The sequence below is a fragment of the Bos mutus genome, chromosome 11, assembly GCF_027580195.1.
Source record: "Bos mutus isolate GX-2022 chromosome 11, NWIPB_WYAK_1.1, whole genome shotgun sequence".
Lineage (NCBI taxonomy): Eukaryota > Metazoa > Chordata > Mammalia > Artiodactyla > Bovidae > Bos > Bos mutus.
Window position 1 is genome coordinate 61,149,566 of NC_091627.1, and position 22,649 is coordinate 61,172,214.

At 48.6% G+C, this 22,649-nt stretch overlaps 1 protein-coding gene across 4 annotated transcripts in view; it reads right to left on the minus strand.

Moving 5' to 3' along the window:
• ST6GAL2 (ST6 beta-galactoside alpha-2,6-sialyltransferase 2) overlaps positions 1 to 22,649 on the minus strand; it is a 59,349-nt gene that overhangs the window by 14,157 nt on the left and 22,543 nt on the right. For 3 of the 4 annotated variants that reach the window (XM_070379496.1, XM_070379495.1, XM_070379497.1), the window contains exons 2-5: positions 16,179 to 17,085; positions 9,567 to 9,664; positions 7,857 to 7,958; positions 3,332 to 3,506 (exon numbers count right to left, since the gene is read on the minus strand). In XM_070379496.1, coding sequence (XP_070235597.1) covers positions 3,332 to 3,506; positions 7,857 to 7,958; positions 9,567 to 9,664; positions 16,179 to 17,037 — 1,234 coding nt within the window. In that variant the 5' untranslated portion in view covers positions 17,038 to 17,085. Of the gene's footprint in view, positions 1 to 3,331; positions 3,507 to 6,200; positions 7,300 to 7,856; positions 7,959 to 9,566; positions 9,665 to 16,178; positions 17,086 to 22,649 lie in introns of those variants that run through there. The other variant, XR_011466058.1, reaches the window with a different exon arrangement.

A 22,649-nucleotide genomic window follows, 5' to 3' on the forward strand; every position in this document is an offset into this window, starting at 1 on the left:
AATACGGCCTTTGGTCAGAAGTCAGGGAAAAAGCAGTAAGTTGGTGCTTCCAACGTGATCAACATACCACACCCCCTCCTCAGCAGTCATATACACCTGGGAATTTATCTTAAGGAAATAGTTTAAAGGGAAGAAAAGTCTGCATGTTCACGTATAGAATAAATGATAGTATGTATTAGAATTGACATGTGGATATAGTAACAATTCATCAATATGATGGGTAACATCAAATGTCTTCCATCAGAGAGGTCCCTGCCCATAAAGCACAGCGTCCAGTAGGAACTGGTTGCTCCTCCAAAAGTTCCTTTTCTTCCTGCTGTCCTTCGTAACTTTCCCTGTGGTGAAGACGGTCTCCATCTACACCGCCCAGGGCCATAGCCACTGGGAACACAGGACTTTAAGAGCCTGAAATGGGGCTCAAGCACCGAGGGAGAGATTTTCCTCCTGTTTAATCCTAATTAACTTACACTTGAGCAGCCACCGGTGTCTAAGAGCTGCCAGCCTGGACAGGATGGAGCTAGAAAATGACCACAAGTGTGAACTGGCCCCATAAAAAGGTGTTGCTATGACTCTCCTTTCTCCCAGGACCATGAGGACATTCACAGGAGCAAGTGACTCGCCTGCAATTGGAAAGCCAGTGACATCAGAGGACTGTCGTTCAGCCCAGCCCCCACTCCTGAAACGACCCCCAGCTGTAATCCCGTTGTCCTGGAAAAGAAGCCACACAGGCAAGCAGTGTCCCTGAAAACTCTAAATGCTCAGCACACAGCTGTGAAAGGAAGCTGGCCACAAGTGGCAGGATTTCTTTCAACAGCAAAAACACACGGAAATGTTGTTTCCCAGCTATGACTATGTCAGAGGAAACTTTCAAACTTCATATCGGTAGTAAGTGTGTCTGAGAGCCCCCACTGTGCTCCCAAGCTCTTGCTGTGATCAGATTTCTGCCACAGGAATTCCCAGGGAGACTTGATTGGATGGCCACATCCCATTATGCTGTCTCAGCATCATTCCATCCTGTTCCACGTTCTTCCCTAGGTCAGCAAGATTCCATGACACCACACGAAAGACAAATCATAGTCCACCCTGGTTTTTCTGACCTATTCTAATCCCAGATGTCTGCGCCTAAGACTGACACTTTGTAGTTTGTTCCACTCATACTGGAGCTCTAGAATCCTTATGTGGTAGCTTGGATTACTGTATCTAACCTGCCATTACTTTGCCAACAAAGGTCTGTCTAGTCAAGGCTATGGTTTTTCCTGTGGTCATGTATGGATGTGAGAGTTGGACTGTGAAGAAGGCTGAGTGCCAAAGAATTGATGCTTTTGAACTGTGGTGTTGGAGAAGACTCTTGAGAGTCCCTTGGACTGCAAGGAGGTCCAACCAGTCCATTCTGAAGGAGATCAGCCCTGGGATTTCTTTGGAAGGAATGATGCTAAAGTTGAAACTCCAGTACTTTGGCCACCTCATGCAAAGAGTTGACTCATTGGAAAAGACTCTGATGCTGGGAGGGATTGGAGGCAGGAGGAGAAGGGGACGACAGAGGATGAGATGGCTGAATGGCATCACTGACTGGATGGACGTGAGTCTGAGTGAACTCTGGGAGTTGGTGATGGACAGGGAGGCCTGGTGTGCTGCAATTCATGGGGTCACAAAGAGTCAGACATGACTGAGCGACTGAACTGAACTGAACTGAACCTGCCACTTGTGGTTATAATATAATTACGTATCTGTACCCTTTGCTCTGGGAATTTTGCAGTGTCTCCTAGGAGAATACCCAGAGTAATCTTTCACTCACAGAAAAAATAGAACACAACATGGACTTCCCTGGTGGCACAGTGGCTAAGAATCCACCTGCCAGTGCAGGAGACACAGGTTCGATCCCTGGTCCAGGAAGATCCCACATGTCGCAGGGCAACTAAGCCTGTGCGCCACAAGAGAAGCCACCGGAACGAACAGCTTGCGCACCACAACCAGAAAGTATCCCCTCTCTCCACAACTAGAGAAAACCTGCACACAGCAATGAAGACCCAGCTCAGCTAAAAATAAATAAATAAATATTAAAAAAAAACAACCACCTTAGAATCTGACAAAGTGCCTTGGAAACAAAGTGTTTCAAAGGCATGACATAAAATGGGTGAGGGAGCTCTGCTTAAGGAAAATAACATGCAGTCATGAATTTTGTCTTGAATTCTGCATAAAATATTTCATATTTTTATAATACCTCAAAACTGCTCTAAACCCACAAGCCTCACTTTGCATGCTTCTTGGGCCTGTATCACTGACCAACTCACGTCACTTCCATAAACATTCCTTTAGTCATGGTTATCACCTGTGCAGCCCAGTGCAGGTTGTGTATTCATTAATACTAGGGTAGAGACTGCTACAGTGTTTTATGGACAAAATTCCTATCCTGGGTTTCCACTGCAGCTTTCATATGCCAAGGGGAGCTAAGGTCTTTCTTAATATCACCCTATTCAGGTGCCACCAAGACAGTAACAGGGCAAGAGGCTGAAACATGGGAAAAGAAATGGGTTAAGACCACATTTGAGGATAAAAACCTGAGTGCAAACAATACACTAGGCCAAGTGTGATGCCCTTGTTACATAAAGTCCACTATCCTGTGGAGAGAGTGGTGCTCAGCCTGAGAATCCTGCTACTCAAAGCCCAGACCCACTGGTGACCTTGCAACCCCTGCGAGGTGGTCCAGTGGCCATGAATTCCCATCCTCGACCTGGCCCCACATCAACAATGTGCATGCAGTGGTGGTGGTCCTGAGCGGCCCTGAGGTCTCCACCCCTTGAGTCTGGGGGGCCTCTGACGGCTGTGACCCACAGAGTGTCCTTGGGCTTCTGCCCTGAGAAAGCCTGCTTCCATTTCCTGTCACTGGAACACCTGCCAGGAGCCCTGAGCTTCCATCAAGAGTCCAATTACCATGAGGCCACCACCTACAAGCACATGGTCACCAGGCCAGCTGAGCTGCAACCCCCCAGGCATCCAGCAGATGGGCCCAACAGGGGGAGCAAGGTCACCCCATGGGGCAGCTGAATGCCCGCAAGTGACTCCATGAGTCTGGAACAAAGGGGTCACCCAGCTGGGCCCTTCCTGACACACTCCATCACGAGAGAAAATGAAACAGTTCATTTCAGATCTTGGAATGTTGAGGTAGTTTCTTACTTGCCTGCAGAAACTGAAACAGAGTCTTTGCACTCTTTTTAGTGAATCTATCTTCCCTCTAAAGACACCCTCTAGATGCTCTTGTATAGCACGGATGTACATTCATTTAGCATGAACCTACACCTGCTGCTACTCACCCAACCTGATAGCTACATACCGATAAAGCCAGAGGACGGCGGGTTGGGCTGGATCTTCTCCTTCGTGTTCTCCTGGATGATGTCCCAAAGCTGCCAGATAAACTTGGGGTGAAGAATGTAAAATGGCTGGTTCGGGTTTCTCTGACGATGCTGAACATACGGTGTGAACAGGTTGTAATCTGGCTTCTTGTACCACTAAGAGAAAAAAACACACAGTCAAGGCAGAGGTCCACACTGTGAAAAGGAAACCGGGCAGTGCTGGGGTTGTGGGTATTTAGAGGCTGAGGACCAGACTGGGAGGGGGGGTTAGGATGCCCCTTCTGTAGGCACTTCTACACTGGATGAGGGGTGAGTGAGTATAGGGGCTGAGGTCCAGCCTGGGGGACTGGTGCTTATTCTTTAGTAAAAGGAGGGAGAAGGGCTAGAGCAGGGTCAGCAGACTTTTCTAGAAGGGACCAGGTAGTAAAAGAGGTTAGGCTTTGGGGCCATGGGGTCTCTGCTGCAACTCCTGGGCTCCACTGTATACTTACATGGAAAGCAGCCACAGATGGTACAATATGCGGCTGTGTTTCAATAAAACTTTATTTACAAAAACAAAGGCAAACAAACAAAAAAGAAGTAAAGAAAAACAAAACAAAAAAAAAAAAAGGGAAAAAAAAACAAAAAACAGGGCCAGATGGCCCATGGCCATGGTTTCAATCACTGTATTTCAGAAATATGCTTTCCCAATCTAATCTCTAGTTCAAAAACATGTCAGCTGTTGCCTGGGGCCGGAGCCAGGTCTGGGAGGTGAATGAGTGACACACAGGACTCTCTGCAATGATGGGGAGATTCTGTTCCTTCATTGTGGTGCTGAATACAGGACTGTATACATTTGCTGCTGCTGCTGCTAAGTCACTTCAGTCATGTTTGACTCTGTGCGACCCCATAGATGGCAGCCCACCAGGCTCCCCCGTCCCTGGGATTCTCCAGGCAAGAACTCTGGAGTGGGTTGCCATTTCCTTCTCTAATGCATGAAAGTGAAAAGGGAAAGTGAAGTCGCTCAGTTGTGTCCGACTCCTAGCGACCCCATGGACTGCAGCCCACTGCCCAGCAACACACACATGTACAAAGATTACACATAAATGATTGCATGAAACCTCTTCATGGAGGGGTTTGATGGAGGGGCTTATGTAACTCAATGAAGCTATGAGCCATGCTGTGCAGGGCCACCCAAGACCGATGGGTCATAGTAGAGACTTCTGACAAAACGTCCACTAGAGAAGAGAATGGCAATCTACCCCAGTATTCCTGCCTCAAGAACCCCATGAAGGGCATGAAAAGTCGAAAAGATAAGACATCAGAAGATGAGCTTGGCCATGCACTCCATTGGGTGGCAATGAGTTGCACACAACTTAGCTATTGAACAACAACAATTATATGAAAACATATACACTAAGGTTGATTTTTAAAAAGTGTTCAGAAGCATCTCAGGTGCCACCAAGAAGTGGGGTTTGGAGAAGGTGTATGGGGAGGGGTTCATCCGGCTGACCGTCCCTTCAAATAGACGCCTCGGGCAAAGATACTGGTGTTTCTGCTCAGTGGTGTCTGACACTTTGCAACGCCATGGACCATGCCTGCCAGGTTCCTCTGTCCATGGGATTCTCTAGGCAAGAATCCTGGAGTGGGTAGCCAACCCCTCCTCCAGCAGATCATCCCAACCCAGGGATCAAACTTGGGTCTCCTGCATTGCATGCAGATTTTTTATCTTCTGAGCCACCAAGGAAGCCTGGGCTTGTATTACGATCCTACATAACAGTCCCTGGTTGAATGTGGTCTGTGGCTTTAAACATTTTGAGAAGAATAATTTGAACTGTGGCCCCCAAACCCCGGGGGGCAGTTAGAGAGAAGCTCAGGGTCTTCGCCACCTCCTCCAGACCCTCATGGAGCAGAAGCAGAGCCTGGCCTCCCAAGAGTGGCACAGTCACTGCCCATGTCCATTGATCAGACAGCTCATGCCCTGAGCTGGGAAGCTTCTAAATCAGGAGGAAACAAGGCCCACAGCCAGAGACTCTCATGGGTCCAAAACAGCAAGAAAGCTGTCAGAACTTAAAACCACAGACCTCAGACTGGAAGGAAGCTGACAAGTGCAAACACCCACTTGATGCTGGTTCTCAGTAGAAGGTGTGTGTGGGAATTGATTAGAGAGCTCTCTCAAAATCACAGGTGGAGGCTGGATACGGCCGGATTCCTGGGAACAGGGCTTTGGAGATGTGCGGGATAAGCCTTCAGGAGATGCCGATGTGCACTCCTGGGTGAGAATAGTTAGAGTCATGCCAGGTGTGTGTCCAGCCTCTGTCTCAGAATGCACAGTGACAGAATGCTTCTTCCAGAGGGACAGTCCATCATGGGCAGCTCTTTTGGAAAGTTACCCCCCGATAGGGCTGAAATCTGTTCCCATCTTCATCAGAGGAAGCTGGCATCCTCTGGGGTCATGGAAAACAAGTCCACAGCCAGTGGCACAGCTTATAGCATTGCTCATGGGGATAAAGTGCAGCCCATCTTCCTAGCCCCCTTTCAGAACAAGTAGACTGGCTTTTCACGCCAGGCTTCCCCAAAGTACAGAGGTTGTGAATGTAATTCTCTTATATATGTATTTTTTCAAATAAAGAGCTGACTCATTGGAAAAGACCCAACTCATTTGAAAAGACCCTGATGCTGGGAAAGACTGAGGGCAGGAGGAGAAGGGTGTGGCAAAGAATGAGATGGTTGGATGGCACCACTGACTCAATAGAAATGAGTCTGAGCAAACTCTGGGAAATGGTGAAGGACAGAGAAGCCTGGCGTGCCGCAGTTCATGGGGAAGCAAAGAGTTGGATGTGACCTAGCGACTGAGCAACAACAACTTACTTTTGGCTGTGCTGGGTCTCTGTTGTTATGCACAGGCTTTCTCTAGTTGCTGGGAGCAGGGGCTACTCTCTAGTTGTGGTGCTCAGGCTTCTCATCCAGGTGGCTTTTCTTGTGGTGGAGCACAGGCTCTAGGTCACTTGGGCTTCAGTAGCGGCAGCACATGGGCTCAGTAGTTGTGGCTCCCAGGCTCTAGAGCGCAGGTTCAGTAGTTGTGGTGCATGGGCTTAGCTGCTCCATGGCATGTAGGATCTTCCGGGATTAGGGATCAAATCCATGTCTTCTGCATTGGCAGGTGGATTCTTTACCCCTGAGCCACCTGGGAAGCCCACTCCCTTATATTTTGCTGGCTGGAAAGAATATTGTTCTTTTGCCTTTTTATACTGCTCATGGGGTTCTCAAGGCAAGAATACTGAAGTGGTTTGCCATTCCTTTCTCCAGTGGACCACATTTTGTCAGAACTCTCCACCACAACCCGTCCATCTTGGGTGGCCCTACACAGCATGGCTCATAGTTTCATTGTTAGACAAGGCTGTGGTCCATGTGATCAGTTTGGTTAGTTGACTGTGATTGTGGTTTTCATTCTGTCTGCCCTCTGATGGATAAGGATAAGAGGCTTATGGAAGCTTCCTGATAGGAGAGAAAGTCTGAGGGGGAAACTGGGTCTTGTTCTGATGGGTGGGGCCATGTTCAGTAAATCTTTAATCCAATTTTCTGTTGCTGGGTGGGGCTGTGTTCCCTCCCTGTTGCTTGACCTGAGGCCAAACTATGGTGGAGGTAATGAAGATAATGGTGATCTCCTTCAAAAGGTTCCATGCATGCACTGCTGAACTCAGTGCCTCAGACCCTGCAGCAGGCCACTGCCGACCCACGCCTCCCCCGGATATTCATTGGAAGGACCGATGCTGAAGCTGAAACTCCGTTACTTTGGCCACCTGATGAGAAGAACCATCTCAGTGGAAAAGACCCTGATGCTGGGAAAGATTGAAGGCAGGAGGAGGGGACAGGAGAGGATGAGATGGTTGGATGGCATCACAGACGCGATGGACATGAGTTTGAGTAGGCTCTGGGAGTTGGTGATGGACAGGGAAGCCTGCGTGCCCTAGGGGTCACAAAGGCAGAACTGAGTAACTGAACTGAACTGAATAATCTTGTTTATCCTCTATTCTATAAGATTAAGAAGGTTTGGAGGCAGAAGCCAAAGAGCTGCACACTCAAGAAAAACCTGTGACAGGCTCCATTTCAATAATAATGAGTTCTGGAGTCACAAAGCTTAGCCTGTCCCACCAAGAACTTCCCATTTATTTCAAAATATCTTTTAAAAAATGGGAAGGTGATGTAATCATCCTACAATGGAAAAATTCAGCATGTAAGCAGTCCAATTTCCGGTATGACTAGGACTTTCCTAGCATCTAGATGTTGTACGTTTTGTTTTTTTAAGTCCTCCAGAACAAAAACACTTTATCATCAGAGGGTTGATGCTCACCATGGAGCTACTGCAACTGGGAGTCAAACAGTATGAGCATATGTGAATTTAATTAGCGCCTATGATCAGTTTCATTCCGCCTGTCCAAGTTCAGTCCCTGACTTCTTCCTGTTATGTATCAGTCAAAGGCACCATCTAACCTGCAAGGGTCAGGGCACCAAGGAAATACTCACCAGGTTAAGATTTGCAGAATAAGGAGCTGGGTCCCAGGCCACCAAGATGACATCTTTATACAATGCACTGTCCATGAAGTGGTAGCTGGGGTTGGTTAGAATCTGCAAATATATACAAAAATCACTGCAAAGCAAGGGCTTAGGTCTTCAGAATTAGTATTTTTTAAAAGGTGAAAACTTGTTTTTTATAATCTTATTTATTTTTGGCTGTGCTGGGTCTTGGTGTTGGGCAGGCTTTTCTCTAGTTGTGTTGTGCGGGCTTCTCAGTGCAGTGGCTTCTTTTGTTGCAGAGTACAGGCTCTAGGGCATGCAGGCTTCAGTAGTTGCGGCACTTGGGCTTGGTAACTGCAGTTCCCAGGCTCTAGAGCACAGCTCAGTAGTTGTGGCACACGGGCTTAGTTGCTCTGCAGCATGTGGGATCTTCCTGGACCAGGGATCGAACCTGTGTCTCCTGCATTGGCAGGTGGATTCTTTACCACGGAGTCACCACAGAAGCCCAAGAAGTGAAAATTTAAAAGAGGAGTTGGAAAAAAATGTTCCTCAGATTTTCTAGGGGAGGGAGAGAGGCAGGCTTTACATACTAGAAATTTAGAAAATATCTGGAGAAAGGAGGGGGAGGCAGTTTCCTTTTTTAAGAAAAGAGCCCTCAATGGACCCATCTAAAGATACCAGCTCTGGATTGAATCCCCTGGCTCCTCGGCTACCCCAAAAGGCTCTTCTTCAGCGGCTTTCACAGGTCATTGAGGGTGAACTGCAGACCTAGAAGAACCAGAATCTTCAGGTGCCTCCCTGAGACAAACAGCCTCAGGACAAATGGAGCCCAGAGATCTGGAGACTGGGGCCCTCTCTGGCCCTGGGTGAGTCCTTCAATTTCATCTGCCCATCACCTTTTTAAAACTAGAGTTTGGTGGTGGGGCGGGGAGGGGGGAATGATGCATTGATTTGTCTCAGTTTTAAGACACTCTTCTTCACATCTTAGTATTTCTGAAGTTAGGGTGTATCTCACAGTGACAGGTGTCTTAATTTGCTGGAGCTTATCGTCTCCTCTTTGAAAAGCTGTCGTCAGACAGAAGAGGAATCTTCAATCAGTGGCGTTTCTGCATTCAGGAAGCAGGGCCTGACTCTCACCTCTCTCTCAGGCTGCGAGCCCAGGGCCTGATGCAGAAAGCACACCTTTTGTTCGGTAAGAAACTCACTATAAATTTCTCATCACTGCATTTTTTACATACAGTTTGAAATGCTAGAAATTGTTGTGGTTTGTTCTGAGAATAATTTTGTTACGAATTTTGGAAAACATTCTTCTTAAGAATATACAGAAAAGAATCTTCCTTTTTAAAATTTTCAAATGACAATGACAAAGTGAAATTTCTGAGGTGTTCTGCTGCCCCTTGAATTCTGTATCTTTGCCTTTCTGCCCTCCACCCCTGATTTATTCTGTTTAACTTCCTTTTTCACAGTTCCCAGAACTCAGTGTGCTACCTATATATATTTCTACCTTGATTCTGATTTTTCCTTTTGATCTTATTTACTTTTTTTCCCCTCTTCACAGCACACATGAATTCCCAAGTCTCTGCATTTTTTCTCAGTAATTTTTTATTATTACAAAACCCTGAGATCATGGTCATGGAAAGCTGGGTGATTTCTCTTCACTCATCCAGTTAAGCTATTTACTTGTAAAACATACATCCATGAAAAGTCTACCCAGCTTACCTGGGAATTAATGATGCGGACGGTGGTTTTATTTCCGACATCTTTCTCGTAGCCACGTGTAGGAGCAGAGTTAAACCTCAAAACCGCATCATGGGAATCTGAGGGACACATGTGACAAAATGACTCTTTTTTTGCCTCTGCATAAAAATCAGCATTATCTAGGAAAATATCTTAAAGCAAATCTTTCAATACCTGAAACTGGACCCCAGTAAAGTTCAGACACTCCTCCCCCCTCTCCACACACATTGTTCGGTATACTGTTTATTTAGAATGAGATCCTGGCTGGGGGCAAATAAACATGAAACCATATCAATCCATTACAAGTGGTCCTACAGCATCTAAGTTATATTTAGATGCTTGGTATGCATTCATAGTCTTTAAGGACATGCTTTACGTGTGCAGGAAATGTCAAGATGTGTATGTGTATCTAGACTGCTCTGTGGAGTCTCATGTGTTTCCTAGAAACAGTGCTGAAACCACAGTTAATCAGCTATAGGGAATTTCTATGGGTTTTCTCCAGTTTCAAAACAGTATGGAAGTTCCTTAAAAAACTAAAGCCAGAGCTACCATATGACCCAGCAATCTCACTCCTGGGCATATGTCAGAGAAAACTCTAATTTGAAACACACGCACCCCAGTGTTCACAGAAGCACTATTTACAACAGCCAAGACATGGAAGCAACCTGAGTGCCCACCAACAGATGAACAGAAGAAGATGCGGTACATCTATACAATGGAACGCTACTCAGCCATAAAAAAGACTGAAAAATGCCATTTGCAGCAACATGGATGGACTGAGAGATCATACCAGGTGAAGAAAGTCAGACAGAAAAAGACAAATCTATGATATTTTTATGCGGAATCTCAAAAAATGGTGACAAATGAACTTATTTATAAAACACAAACAGACTCACAGATATGGAAAACAAGCTTATGGTTACCAAAGGGAAAATGAGTAGGGAAGGGACACATTAGGAGTTTGAGATTAACAGACAGACAGTACTGTATATAAAATAGATAACCAATAAGGACCTACTGCATAGCACAGGGAGCCATACTCAATACCTTGTAATAACCTATAATGGAAATGACTCTGAAAAAGAATATATGCATGTATAACTGAATCACTCTGATGTACACCAGAAACTAACACAAAATTGTACATCAACTATATTTCAAGTTTTAAAAAAAATGACTCACCCATGTATAGTTTGTAACACTGTATAAGGGTCATTTGGAAACTATCAGCTCATTAAGTCATGCAGATCTTTCAAATATCTATGTATTTCATTATAAGGTATCAAATATCATATATATCACCATGGATACCATCACTTTTTAAGTTTGAAAGCTTCTAAGCTCATGGTTGAAAGCTTTGTCACTGGCAATGAATACCATTGGTTATGTTTCTAAAAGTGACAGGCTTACTTACTTCCTTTTTGAGAAAATACCTGCCAAATGTCCAAGTCTAAATTAAGTATATCTGTCTATCAGTCGTCTGTCCCAAGTATAACTGTGTTTCGTGATAAAAAAGGGCTCGTTCCACTCACAGCTCAATCACAAGAGTGCTTTTCTACTGGGGGCTGGTTTGCAGAAATGCTTTCATTGTTATTTCCCATTTGGTCTTAAAAACACATGTACTTCAAAGACTGAAATATAATAAAACCAATCATTTTTACTGCTTCATCAAGGGCATCCATATTTGGAACTGGCACCCTTTCCTGTTACTGTTAAGCTTGGCAGCAAAGCATTCCATGAAGGCTAGTAACATTGGGTACCACTGCTTTGATCTGTTTTATCCACTGCTGCTCCTGCATCATCCTATTCAACTGCCAACAGCCAAAAGGACCTGTGAGTGCTATAATGGAAATAGTTCTCACCTTGTGAACCCCTGAAAGGGTCTCGGGGACTCCAAGTGCAAGGTCACACACTCTATGAACTGCTGACCTGGGGCAAAAGTGGGGTGGCCTCCAGGCACTGAGAGGTAATCAGGGTGGGCACCAGGGCCAGAGGTAGGATGCTAGCACTCCTGGACCAGTTCTCTCTCTAATCCAAGCCCCCTCAACACAGCCTCCATCTAGAGGTAAGGTGAACAAATGGAGGAGGCCAGGCAGTGGGTGCATTTCTAATTGATTATGTAGAAACTTCAAATTAATCAATCACTGCAGCAAATGCCCCAGGTTTTAAAAGCTGGTGTTCTACACTGAAAGTGTTAGTTGCTCAGTCATGTCTGACTCTTTGCAACCCTATGGACTGTAACTCACCAGGCTTCTCTGTCCATGGGATTCTCCAGGCAAGAATACTGGAGTGGGTAGCCATTTCCTTCTCCAGGGGATTTTTCCCAACCCAGAGATCAAACTCTGGTCTCTTGTACTGTAGGTGGATTCTTTACCATCTAAGCCACCAGGGAAACCCTGTTCTACACTGAGGTGTGTTTTAAGCCTCAGAAGGACTTGACAAGGCACAGGGCACAGAAACGCAATCTAGCTTCACTCTTCTGGAAGTGGTATGAGTTTGAAGAGTTAAGAGGTCAATTTCGTGGAGGACATAGAGAGACAGGGACAGAGACTGAACCTCCTCCAGCTGTCAGGGAGCAGAAGGGACCAGGATGGGAGGGGGAGTGTGCAGAGGACGAGCAGAGTCCATCAGGCAGATCTTGCCTGGCTGTGCCTCTCCCAGATAATCGCCTTAAAAACTGAACTGTCCATTCACATTTAGAGGGAGAGGAACGGATCAGACAGGAGACAGGAGAAGAGAACATAGAGTCAGTCATTTCTGGAGGACACATTTCCAGGCAAGAGCCACTTCACGTTGACCTTGAGAACAGAGCCAGGCTCAGCACATCACTGAGGAAGACGAAAACCCTGCAGGGAGTGGCCGGCCAGAAGGCACAGCAGCATGAAATCCAGACCCAGCCCCGGTCGCTGCATTCCCAGAGCCCCCAACCCTTCCTGAGCAGGAATCTGTAGAGGGAGCCCACGCCCCAGTCTCCGGGGAACAGCCTGCCAGAGACAGTTCTTCTTCCTCCCAAACCTGCCACTCAGGTCTTTCTCACCTCACTGTGACTTTCACAATGTGCTCGCTCCAATCTTGGCTCTGGAGCAATCTTTCCCTAATGAGACCCTGATCCATCACTTCTCCGCTTTAAGATTTCAGAGCTTTGCACCAGGAAGCCAGGGATGGAGTTGGAGTTTCTGAGACCCAGACTGGAGTTCAAACCTGGCTCCATCCTCTGTGTCTCTAGGTGCATCAGTTTCCTTTATCTACAAAATGGGAATAATCTTGTCTGTCACTTGGCATCACAAGGCTGGTTAACACATAAAAGCATGGAGGATGGGAACTTCCCTGCAGTAACAGGGAAGACCCTACACATTGCTGTTGTTCAGTCACTAAGTCGTGTCCAACTCTTTGTGGCCCCATGGACTGCAGCTCTCCAGGCTTCCCTGTCCTTCACTATCTCTCGGAGTTTGCTCAGACTCATATCCATTAAGCCCGATGATGCCACCCAACTATACGTGGTACCTACTATTATGATCATTATGTGAAGTCTAACTTCTGGAGAATGACATATGAGAGCATGGGGCTGACTTGCCACTAGTCCAGCTTATCTGTTGGCTCTCCACCCCCAGCCTCTTGTGCTCTCCCTCATCACCCACACACTGAACTGTTTTTCTCGTCCACCTGCTCAGCTGGCCTCAGACATCAGCCCTCGAGGGGTGGCCAGATTCCAAGTTCATCTCTTCCCTGTCTGTCTACGTGTCTCTCTGTCCTTCTAATTGTGAAGTGTCTCTTTATAGTCTGTCTTTCCCATCAGACAGCAGAAGATTTGAGGTTAGGGCTGGGCCTCATCCATCTTTCCATCACTAGTGGTGAGCACAGTGGCTGGTGAAGAGTTTGGGACCATGGTTGTTGAATGACTATATGACCTGCTCTCTTGCTTTTTAAAGCAATGGTAACAGGATGCCAAATTCCAAGTTCACCCAGGAAGACGTCCCCTCCCTGCAAGGCTTCTCTCCATCCTCCCATTTCCCACATGCTGGCCGGAATCTGAGTTTCAAGGAACAGACTTGATCTCGCATTCCAGGCGATGCCTGTTAGCTTAGGGCAGATGTGTCTTGTCTAGAGCGTGCTTCCCCAGGATGGCTGCTAGTGAGCTCACAAATAATTATTATTTACAGAACAGGTGAAAAAAGATCATCTCATGACTCTAGCAATGAGTGTTCCATGTTTCCAAAACAGTTCACTTTGCTTTTCAGTAACATATTCAAAGTGGAGGTGTTTACAGCTGCTACACTGTTCTCAAAAACAATGACAAGGTATGCCTCAGTGCAACGGAATTGGGGAAACACTGTGGCACCGCAGCAGCCAGAAGAGGGAGCTGCTGAGGCAACCCCGGGGCATCCCTGGTTCCCTTGGGGAGGGGGCCCGGGGAGATTTTCTAGCTCTGCCCTCATAAGACCAGAACCTCCTGCAAGTCTTCTGATCTTCACTTAGCCAATTCACAAGTACAATAGATGCTTAGGGGTTAAGATGAGTTTAGTTAAACAGTACAGCATGCGCTATTGGTGGCTCAGATGGTAGAGAATCTGCCTGCAATGAGGGAGACACGGGTTCAATCCCTGCGTCAGGAAGCTTCCCTGGAGAAGAGAACGGTTATCCACTCTTATATTCCTGCCTGGCGAATTCCATGGACAAGGAAGCCTGGTGGGCTACAGTCCATGGGATTGCAGAGAGTCAGACACTACTGAGCCACTAACACACAGCATGCCCAATTCCAAGCTTCCTGAAGAAACTGGCTCTGTGACTTTGTTCTCATCAAGAGAGGTGCTAACAACTGTGTATTTATAAGTGTGTGTACATTCAGTTCATGTCAGCACCTGGCATCACGAGGGCCGATGCTGAGATGCCAGCTTATGAAAATGAAAGGCTTCTTTCTTGTCTTTACAAATGGAATTGTGCTATATTATATACTCTTAAAAAGGCAGATACAAAACTGGATTCAAAGGAAATGAAGCAAAACAATAGAGAATTTAAAAAAATTTCCAAGTGTTGGTTCTTCATGTACCTTTCTACGATTCTAAACATGAACCTTTGTGTGAGCGCAGATGCTGTCAATTAAATCTGGTTGCCAGAAACTAAGAAAGATATAACTGACACATCGTGTTCCCCAGAAACATGGAATTCCCAGGGCCATTCACACTCTCTTCTGAATTCTGAACAGAAAAGAATTTATAAGACTCTGGTCAAACAGAAGAGAATTTACAAGACTCTGGTTGGGGATATTTATGCCCGAATAAAGAGTGAGGGAATTCTGCCTGATGGATGAAAGCAATGCAAACACACAGGTAGGAGGCAGTGGGGCTTAAAACAAAGCAAAAATAAAAAAAACCAAGAGCAAGTCGGCGCCTGCTTTAAAGCATGCTGGTTAAATTCCTCCTTCCGTGATTAATCATGTCCTGGGAACCAGAGGGAAGTGTGGCTTTACTTCACCCCAGGGGCCCCTGAGCCAGAGCTCCCTCCTAATTGGAAGCAGCCGCTCTGCTCAGCTTTGGCCGCAAGTTTCTGTGACACTCGGACAACGTGATTATGAGCCTGCTTAATGTCAGCACGGGGACACTGGGACTCCAGGCCGCAAGCTCAGGCTTGAGCTTTGTTTTTTTTCAACTTGTTAAAAATTTCAGATTCAGCCTCATTGCCGAGACCCTGTGGGAGTAGGTCTGGGCTGTGCAGCCTGGTGATGGGGCATCAGCCACTCCTAGAGGACATGGAAAATGCCCCGGCCCCAGAGATGGCGATGACTCCTTTCTGTCCAGTGGGCAGTGACCCCTGCAGATTGCGTCCAGGGGGGCTGAGCTAACACCGTCCACCGTGAGGAGTTACAGGGGCGTGGTTTTACATCTGGCCTCCAGGCCAAGGCTGCGCCCAGTAGGCACTTGATTTCTTAGCACCTAGTACAGAAACCTGCCCAGAGGAGGGGCCACGTGTCTGCCTAAGGAGTGGAGGAGCTACCGGATCACCGGTGCTGCAGCGGGCTGGGCTGGTCACAAGGGTGTCGAGGGCCTGAAACTAGACTGCAGTTTCTTGAGAAGGGACTCTGCATCTAGATGTGGGAACCCTCCTCACTTGCCTGCTGCCAGCATGCCCCACAAATCTGGGGCTCCAGGCTGCAACAACAACCCTTACACGTATTTCCAGACAGCCTACGTGCCTGTCCAGTGGCCTTCAGGTTTCCCAGTCCCCATAAGGGCGGGGAGGAGGCCTTAAAATTAACTTTTCTCTCTACAGCAATGCAGGAGACACAGGAGACGCAGTTCGATCCCTGGAGAAGGGAATGACTACCCATTCCAGTATTCCAGTATTCCAGGAAGAATACCTATTCCAGTATTCTTGCTTGGGGAATCTGCTTGGGGACAGAGGAGCCTGGTGGCCTGCAGTCCATGGGGTCGGAAAGAGTCGGATATGACTTAGCGAATAAATAACAATAAAAGGAGACCTCTGCTGGATCCACCGGGGTTCATTCGGTCCCAGGGAAAGAAGACCCAAGACTCTCCAGAAACACAGTGTCAGACTGGCCGCCCTGGGGGTAGGGGTCGGGTGGCCTCGGGGACCCACCTATCTCCTCGCCCAGAGATGAGTTGAGGATGGCGCCTGCCGACGTGACCACGGCGCAGGTCCGGAGCCTGCGCGGGAGCAGCCGGCTGAGTGGCACCGGAGGGACCAGTGCGCGCCAGCCGAGTGCCGAGAAGGGCGGCTCAGTGCCGTCCAGGGTGCGCACCTGCACGCGGCCCCGCAACGCGCACAGCAGCTCGGTGCGGCTCCGCCCGGATGCGCGGCGCCCCCGGAAGCGCACGCCATGCTTGTTGGCGCGCAGGTAGGCACCCATGGCCTTCTGCAGACGCGGGTGCAGCATGCGCGCCGACGCATCGCCCTTCCAGAGCCGTCGCAGCAGGGCCCGGGACATGGACGAGTACAGCCGCTCCCCGTCCTCGCCCCGCGCGCTCAGGCTTTGCCTCCGTGGCCCTCGCTTTGCCCGCCGTCCGGGGGCTGCGCGTGGCGGCCGAGCCCCCTCCGGGCCTGGGTCCCCAGGGAAGAGGCGCCCCGACGTGCCCGGAGCGGAGTCCTCCGGGGCAAAAGCGCTTAGGGACGTTCTCCCTGTCTGGACCGAAAGAAACTCTTGTTCACGTTCAAAGCCATCTGCGGCCCATGTCCGCAGGGGGCCAGATGGGAGTCCCCGGGGAGACCCCCGCCGCAAGTCCGCGCCCTCGGGCAGGCCCTCTGAGGCCCCCATAATGGCCCGCTGCCTCCCTTGTGCGGGCAGCAGCCTCCGGGTCTCCAGAAAGGAGAAGGAGCTGGGCGCGGGCTTGGCTGGGCTGCTGTCGGTGAAGTAGAGGAAGATCACCACAAAGAAGAGCCCCCATGCAAACACCCCGCAGAGCATTCCTTGTCTCCATTGCTTCAGGTGCGGTTTCATGGCAGGTCCACGGGGTCAGCGCCTGTGTCCTGAGATGGCGACCTGGACCTGAAAACAGAGGGTGTCACAGTGAGCCACGCACGAAAGCGCTGGGGACAGTCCATCCTAGAGGGTCTCTTGGGGCGGTTGGAAGGAGCATCAGAAACCAGGATGGCCTGGAGCTCCGGCTAAATTCAGTGCTCATACGCCCCCACTCTGAATGCCTACAGAACAAGAAGTCCCATCCCCTCAACCCAGGGTCTTGGGAGAAGGGAGGTGAGCTCGGTGTACCATGGAGAACTACCCAAGGCACCTTGGTGATGTGTCTGCCTGCCCACCACCACGACTGCTTAATTCTCCCCGCTGCCCCCCTTCCCCGACCCCTCCCCACAGCTGGTTCCAGATTTCAGTTTAGTGAAGCTGGCAGCAGGGCTCAGTCCGGGTCGCCCTCTCTCGTCAGAACACTGGCTCAGAGCTCAGATCCTGTACAACAAAGGGCCAAGCGCTTCTAAGGGAAGCTTCCCCACAGTGCCCCGATGGTCCCTAGTAAGTGATGACCCAGCCACTGAGGCTGCAGGGGAAGGTTATGTTAGGGTGTCTGTGGACCTCAAAACACCCCCAGATGTTCACCCTCACCACCAGCCTCTGATAGAGTAAGATGGACAAATGTCGAAATTTTAAATAAGGGAGCAGATGAGGAGATGGGAGCAGATGAGGTTTTCATGCGAGGGCAAGGGGTTTACTTAGATAAGAACTGAAACCAAGTGGGCGATCCCTAGGTCAGTGTGGTCACCTGAGGAGGCTACACAGAGTCTCTTGTGGAAAAAATGATGTGCTAGGGTGAGAAACCCACACGCCTTATGGCCCTGTAGCTGATTACAGATGGACATGGGTCCTTCGCTCTCTTCCCATGGAGAGGTGGGTCTGGGTCTCTCCCATTTGAGCAGGGGGAGTGCTCTGACCAGTTACCAGGCTCAGGTCCAGCAGCTTCCATGTCCTGCCTTTAAAATGCTCACGAGGGAGGAAGTAGTCACCAGCAGAAGCAGACATCTCTCCACGGACTGAGAGATGCCCAGCTGAGCCCTGGCTGTCCAGTTGTCCCAGCCCACTACCATCCTGGACTCCAGCCCAGTGGAACGTTCAGATGATTCCAGTTCTGTCCAGCCTCTGGCGGCAGCTGCATGTAAGACCCCAAGCGGGAACCCAGTGGAGCCAGTTAACCCTCAGAACCAGGTATGATAAAGACACTGGTTTAAAGTGATAGAGGTTGCTCTTCTGAGCCACAGGTCTGGAGCTGATTCGTTACATCAGAAACGATCATTGGAACAGGCTCTGCTAGAAAAGCCAGATGAGAAGTTCCCCAGATGCCTCAACAGTCATGCACCCTTGAGACAAGTCCAGCTTCTCAGAGGGATTATGTGAAGAGCAACATTCACTGAAGTGTTTTTTAAGTTGTGGCTTCTTAAAAGCTGCTGTCTGCTTGACACATCAAAGCAAGGCTGTAGATTTCCTTCGCAGCCACACATCAAACCCACACACAGAGCATGGTCTCACCAAGCCAGACACACTCATGCCAGCGAACAAATGTACAAGAAATAGTGCCAGCAGTTAACTTGCTCTCTGTCAGACTCTGTGCTCACTTAACATGCTTCCTTCGTTATCTTATTTGGTCTTCCCAGCACCTGGTCAGGCTTCCCAGGTGGCGCTAGTGGTAAAGAATCCACCTGCCAATGAAGGAGACATAAGAGATGCAGGTTCAATCCCTGGGTTGGGAAGAGCCCCTGGAGGAGGAAATGGCAGCCCACTCCAGTATTCTTGCCTGGAAAATTCCATGGACAGAAGAGGCTGGGGGGCTACAGTCCATGGGGTTGCACAGAGTTGGACATGACTGAAACGACTTAGCACAGTGCCTAGTAAGTAGGAAACACTGCTGTGTCCATTTTATAGAGGAGGGGGTTGAAGCCCAGAGAGGTTAAGTAACTTGCCCAAAGCCACAGAGATAGCACGCAGTAGACAGCACCAAAAAAGCCACCTGCTTACACTTTTAATGCTAAGTTCTGACTCCATCTGATGGTACCAGATGAGGCTGTCTATTCTAAATACGCCAAACTGTGGGACTCTGAATACACATTTCCATTCCTGACCGTCTCGGCAATGTCCTGGTACTGGAAAAGCTTCTCAGGGCTCACCACCAAGTTCTGTCCATAACTCTTGAGGGACAGCCAACGAGCAGCGTCCCCAGACAGACACTGCCTGGGGACCACACTGAGCAGAAACTGCTAAATGATCTTCCCAAACCTGTCCACTCAGGAGCCCACGCTTCAAACTGTGATGCCCCAGACTGATGATCGAAAAGCTGTTTCCAGGATCTCAACATTTCTATTAGCAATCACAAAATTACCCTTAATAACAGTTATTCTGTGTTTCCTCCAGCTGAGCACCATGCCGCATTGCTCTGACACCAACCACCGCAGCTAGCAGGGCCCCCACGGGGAAAAGACTCAGTCCCACACGATGGCCCCACTTCAGACACCAGCCTGGAGTGGGCTCCCCAGGCCACTTGCACTTCTGGCAGTTTGGCTACTGATCTGGGGGCTCCCTTAAGTTTGAAGATTTGCTAAAGAGACTGGCAGAACTCAGGAAAGCACTAATATTAATACACACCAGTGATCACAGTCTCTGGGAAAGGGATACACAGAGTTTGAGGGGTGGGTGGGGGTAGTCCCAAGGGCAGAGGTTCCAGGCTCTCTATACCTGGGGTCTAGGAATGTCACATGAGTGACATGAATGTGTTGACCAATCACAAAGCTCCACTGAGCCCTGACCCGAGTTTAGTTGGGGTTTCTCTAGGTGGACATCACTGACTGAATACTTGGCCATGTGACTGAATTCAAACTCCAGTTGCCTTCCCACCTCCAGAGGTCAGGCTGGCCCAAAACCCCCACCATCTCATCACTGGATCGGTCTTTCTGGTGATTGCCCCCATCCTGGAAGGTTCACCAAGACTGACCTCTTTAGCACAACAAAGACCCTCTTATAACTCAGGAGATTCCAACGGTTTTAGAAGCTCCATTTCTAGACCTGGGACAAAGACCAATTCTTTGTACTGCAGTAAGGCAGTAGTAGCTAATTTAAAAGGTAGTCTTTCTGCTCCTGGCTGGAAATCCTCATTACTGCTGGCTGCACTGGGAATAGCTTTGAGCTAATCCTGGCAGGTCACTAAAGAATAGGAAACAGAGGCTTCTTATTTCAGCATTCGCTTCAGAGTCAAAGTGAGAGGTGTGCACAGGGCTGGGGTTGGCAAAGCCTTGACTTCCTGAGGAGGAGCTGGGGGCCAGCACAACACCCAGCTGCCTCCATTCAGCAGGGTCAGGAGGCCATGGGAACTGAGCTGGCAGGGGACCTGCCACATCCCACGGCACACTCAGGGCATCACATGCACAGCCTGCTTTATATGGATATGCCTGACTCCCAGCAGAAGACTCGAGAAACCCTTTCCCTCATGGGGAGGTGAGAGATGTGAAAGGGAGGGATGTGATGAGAGGATGTCTCGGGACTCGAAAGGAGGAAAGGAGAAGCCCTACAGGACGGACGGAGCTGCAAGGGGCCAGGACCCTGGGAGATGTGGGGTTCCCTCCACAGGTCTCTGGGAGGTGGAAGGGCAGGTCTGTGAGGCCTCGGACGTGAAGAAACGAACATCATCCCAAGGTACAGGATGACTTCTCATCAGGTGAGACTTCCGCGCCTGATGCTTGGTAATAACCTGAAGGCATGGGTTCGCTGCCTCCGCTCTGGGTGAGGCTTCAGCTGTTAATAAACTGCAGCTGTGCCTGCAGCCTCTGTCACTGCAAATCTCTGCTGCCAGTTAAGGAAACGTCCTCCAAAATGATGAAATCTCAAGGAGGTGCAGATCCTCTGCCAGCAACAGGCTGCAGAAATCATTACATGTGTCATGGTCCCAGTTATTGGTACTTTTGCAAAGATCCAGGACATAGAGGTGGAGGATGCTGTCAGAGTCAGAGCCTGGATCAGTTTTTGCCTTAAAATAACCATACAGCCTAATAGGGTTTCCCAGGTGGCTCAGTGGTAAACAGTCTGCCTGCCAATGCAGGAGATGTGGGTTCGACTCCCTGGGTCAGGGGTCGAATAGAAAATGGAATAGAAAATGGCAACCCACCCCAATATTCCTGCCTGGAGAAACCCATGGACAGAGAAGCCTGGTGGGCTATAGTCCACAGGGGTCTCAAAGACTTAGACATGACCGAGTAACTGAGCACATGGCCTAATAGGAAGAAATGTTGGATAAATGATAGAAAAAACATTTTTCTCCCGTTTGTATAGTACACCTGAAATGCTATGATGATACAGCTCAAATAGATAGTGTCTGTAACTCACTGATCTATTTCATCAGCAGCAGGGGGACATGAATGGCGCCAGGGACATACAAATAGAGGCTCATCATACAAATCATCGGTCCCCAGGCGGTGATGAAAAGGGGCTCCTTGATGGAGCACATGCAGCCTTTTCTGGGATGGTGTCTTTGACTGAGGCTGTTGAGGTCCTGCTGGCCAGGTGAGAAGCATGGCCTGTGCTGTGTGGATTTCTCTTTTTCTTTTAGGATTCCAACATCAGCACCTGGCCGTGCTAGGGCATAAGTTCCAATTGGGTGCTCTCTGCCTATTTCAACCAATTTTCTTCGTTCTCACCTTTTGCCTACTTTCTGTCGCCTTTGTAGCCAAGCTTCTAGGAAATGTAACATACGGACAAGGATTAGAGACAAAACAAAAAAGTGACCCACCGCGAGAAATCATGTTGATGCTTCTACCTGCTATGGAATTCTGATGCCCAAATCTTATATGCTAATTCTCAGAGAAATGAGTCCCATTTCCACATGGATGTTTCTCAAGAGCACAGAGTATTCAAATGCTCCCTCAAGTCATTCAGAAAGAAATCACATTCTCAAAAAGGCACAATTTGTGATAAGTTGTCTGATGAAATTATGCAATGTAAGCACCGGCACAGACCAACACCACGATGCAGCTGAGGACTGCGTACATTTGTGCTCAGTCACTTCAGTCGTGCCCAGCTCTTTGTAACTCTATGGACTGTAGCCCACCAAGCTCCTCTGTCCATGGGATTCTCCAGCAGCTGAGGGAGCTGAGGGTTAATACCATCTTATTAAGGCTAAAGAGAAATTAGGGCTTCCCTGGTGGCTCAGTGGTAGAGAACCCACCTACAAATGTAGGAGATGTGGGTTTGATCCCTGGGTCAGGAAAATCTCCTGGAGAAGGAAATGGCAACTACTCCAGTATTCTTGCCTGGAGAATCCCATGGACAGAGAAGCCTGGCAGGCTACAGTCCATGGGGTTGCAAGAGTAGGACACAACTCAGTGATTAAACAATGACAACAATGAAAGAAAAGTTAGTTCTGGGCTTTGCTTCTTGAATACTGTCCTACCTACCCCCTGAGGTTGACAAGCTTGATTGCTGGTTTTCTTGAATGGAGAGTGTCTTTTCTTTTTCTTTTTTTTTTTAACACACACATTGATGGATGTGTCTGCCCCAACTGCCATTCGGCCAGGTTTTCTCTTGGCTTAAGAGACTCTTGTGCCCTTTTGTGTGTGTGTGTGTGT